The sequence below is a fragment of the Pinus tabuliformis genome, chromosome 4_2 (genome assembly GCF_031772625.1).
Source record: "Pinus tabuliformis cultivar Carrire ecotype Pingquan chromosome 4_2, CPIR1, whole genome shotgun sequence".
In the NCBI taxonomy this organism is placed as follows: Eukaryota; Viridiplantae; Streptophyta; class Pinopsida; order Pinales; family Pinaceae; genus Pinus; species Pinus tabuliformis.
In genome coordinates this window covers 488,060,146-488,063,313 of record NC_142304.1, presented here as the reverse complement: position 1 = coordinate 488,063,313, position 3,168 = coordinate 488,060,146, and the positions used below count along the sequence as shown (strand labels likewise).

At 36.8% G+C, this 3,168-nt stretch overlaps 1 protein-coding gene across 1 annotated transcript; it reads left to right on the top strand.

Annotated features, from left to right (window-relative positions):
* The first annotated feature begins 206 nt into the window (after positions 1 to 206).
* On the top strand, positions 207 to 2,041 carry LOC149170087 (uncharacterized). The gene is made up of 3 exons (XM_089425441.1): positions 207 to 988; positions 1,141 to 1,568; positions 1,710 to 2,041. The coding sequence occupies exons 1-3, from the start codon at positions 207 to 209 to the stop codon at positions 2,039 to 2,041; spliced, it is 1,542 nt and encodes a 513-aa protein (XP_089281567.1).
* Positions 2,042 to 3,168: the final 1,127 nt, after the last annotated feature.

Below are 3,168 nucleotides of genomic sequence, written 5' to 3'. Positions count from 1 at the left end.
TTTACTTTCAATTTTGTTAAACAGATTCAAATTGTCTTCCAAAATTTGCAAAATAAAAAATGTCTCCAGCAAGTCCACAATATCCACTTTGGAAATATGTGGATAGGCAAAAACCTCCAAAAGGTGCTGGGGGGACAGCAACAATAAAATGCACTTTATGTTAGCTTGAATGGAAAGGGAGTTATACCAGAGTTAAAGCTCATTTTATGCAGATACCAAGGAAGGGTGTTGATGCTTGCACTGGAGACCCAAATGATCCCACTAGACTCCCTAGTGCACAAAGAGAGCAACAAAAGGCTGATGGTAAGGCAAGCAAAGAGATCTCTAGGCCATCTCACAATGTGACTGAAAATGATGATTCAAATGAAGAAGAATTACCATTTGATGATGAAGTTGAAGCTGGTGATGAGCATGTGTCAGTGTCATCTAGAGCATCAAAAATCACTACCAATCAAACACGCAAGAAGCCTAAACTTGGTGGCCTTTATGACATGTTTGATGTGAAAGGTAGGGATGGTGTTGATCTTGCAATAGCAAGATTTTTTCTTGCATGTGGCATTCCCTTTAATGCAACTCGTTCCCCCTATTTTGAGCAAATGGTTTGTGCTATCAATGATGGACCTCAAGGGTATAAAGCTCTTGGTTATGAAAAGCTTCGAACTGTATTGGTGGACAAGGAGAAAGCCCGTCTTGAGAAGGCAATGGCACCCTTGAAGACATCTTGGAGTGTAGATGGATGCTCCATTGTCATGGATGGATGCACTGATTGTAGGAATCGTCCATTAATAAACATCATTGTCTCTTCCATGTCTGGGCCTTATTTTCTCAGGGCCATTGATTGTTCTGGTAAAGAAAAGAACACTATGTTCTTAAAAGACCAATTATGTGATGCCATTGCAGAGGTGGGGCCATCCAATGCTGTTCAAGTTATTACTGATGCAGCTCCAATGTGCAAAGCAGCAGGAGCAATGGTTCAGAAGGAGTACAAGTAAGTGACAAGTTTCAACTTTCAAGTTTGACTTATCTTATATTTAAATTACATAAATGATAAATTACATTTTTAAATTTTTTAACTTTAGTCCTTGATTACATAAACATTTTGATTTATTAATATTTTAATTTTGTCCTTGATGTACCCAGGCATATCTTTTGGACACCATGTGTTGTGCATGCTATGAATAATGCATTGAAGGACATTGGCAAAATTGAATGGATTCAAGCATTAATTGAAAATGGCCGCAAAATTCAAATGTTTATATGCAACCATCATCAGTCACAAGCCATTTACCGCAAGCATGCAAAAATGGAGCTTCTTAAACCAACAGATACCAGATTCGCAACTTACTACATTTTACTTAGGCGGCTTGTGGAGATGAAGGAGGCTTTATCTGCCACAGTCGTCAGTGACATGTGGGAACAGTGGAGGTTATCTACCTCAGATGCAACTTTGGAGGTGAAGAGGTTGATTTTGAATGATAATTTTTGGGTTGATGCCAAATTTGTTGTGGAAATTATAGAACCAATTTGTGATATGATCCGCTATGCAGACACAGATGGTCCATGTATAGGTGAGATTTATGAGAACATGGACTCCATGTGTGAGCGGATCCAAACCATCACAGATAGGAAGGATCCTACTTTATGACCACAACTGAAAGAGTTTATACATGGGCATTGGAATAAACTGAACACCCCTCTTCATATGGCAGCTTATGCAGTTAATCCAAAATGGTATGATCCCACAACAGGAAGGAGGCCTCCATCCCAAGATAGAGAGGTGTTCAAAGGATTCTTGAACGCTGTCAAGAAAATTTATGGTAATACAGAAGAAGCCTCTGACATACGATCTCAGTTTGCCCAATTTTCACGTGGCCAAGGTGTCTTTGGTTCACATGCATCTTTGGCAGATAGACACAAGAAGAAGGATCCAATTGATTGGTGGTGGCTTCATGGTGTTGATGCTCCTGAGTTGCAGCAATTTGCCATACGGTTACTTGGACAGGTAGCTAATTTGGAGTTCCTCATCTTACTCAAAATTTGAAAAATTCTCAATTAAATATAGGAAATTAATTTTAATTTTTAAATTTTAAATTTTCATTTTAGTTTTAGTTTTTATTTTTAAAATTATAACTAATTTAATGGGCTCCCCCTAATATTTCAGGTAGCTAGTTCTTCATCTTGTGAGAGGAATTGGAGCACGTATGCCTTTATTCATTCAGTAAAGAGAAATAGGTTGGGCTCAAAGAAGGCAGAAAACTTAGTGTACATTCATAGCACACTTCGTCTCATATCTCGAAAAGACCCTGGGTACAAGGAGGGTCCTTTCAAGAGATGGGACCAACACATAGATGATGCTTCGTGTGTGGACGAGGAGATACAACCAGATGGCCTTATTGAGCTACCTCCAATTGCTATGGATGAGCGAGAGCCTGTTGATGAGAGTGATTCCTACCTGGAGAACATGCTAGCTGAAGATCTAAGTGATGTTGATGACATGGATGTTGAAGACATGGCTTGAGGAAGCCATTGTTCCTTAGGCTTTAGCTATTTAGTATTTTTATTTTAGTATTTTAAAATTTCCTAGTTCATGTTTGAAGATGCTTTAAGGCAAATTTTGAATGTAGTATGACAATGGACATATATCATGATTCATGTTAATATGTAAACAATGAACAATTTTTTGGTGATAACTGATAAATTTTGAAATTTCAATGTCAATGTTGAATGTTCAATGATGTGCAATGTTTAAATGATTATCATTAAAGTTTTATTGTTTAAAGTTGAAAAAATATACAAATTCAAATTTCATATATATTATTAATTATAAATTATAAATTTATAAAATATAATTATTAAAATTTAATATTATTATATTACCCGACGAACCCATGCACCCTGTTTCCAAAAGTGCCGTCCCCGTCCCCGCACCCACGTTTCCTGGCAACATAGTGCTATACAGATGGGTTACCAATCCGACTCTTCTTATGAGAAATATTTTAGATTGAGAATGACCAAGTACCATTATGAATACTTCCCTAGTTAAGAGGGAGTGTTGAAAAGTGTAACTAGGTTCCGTCTTCATATGACATATGTAATTGTGATTTTATGTAATTGATGAAAAGAAAAAAAATAAAATTATTATTGTAATGCTTGTCTCATGGGTTTCAT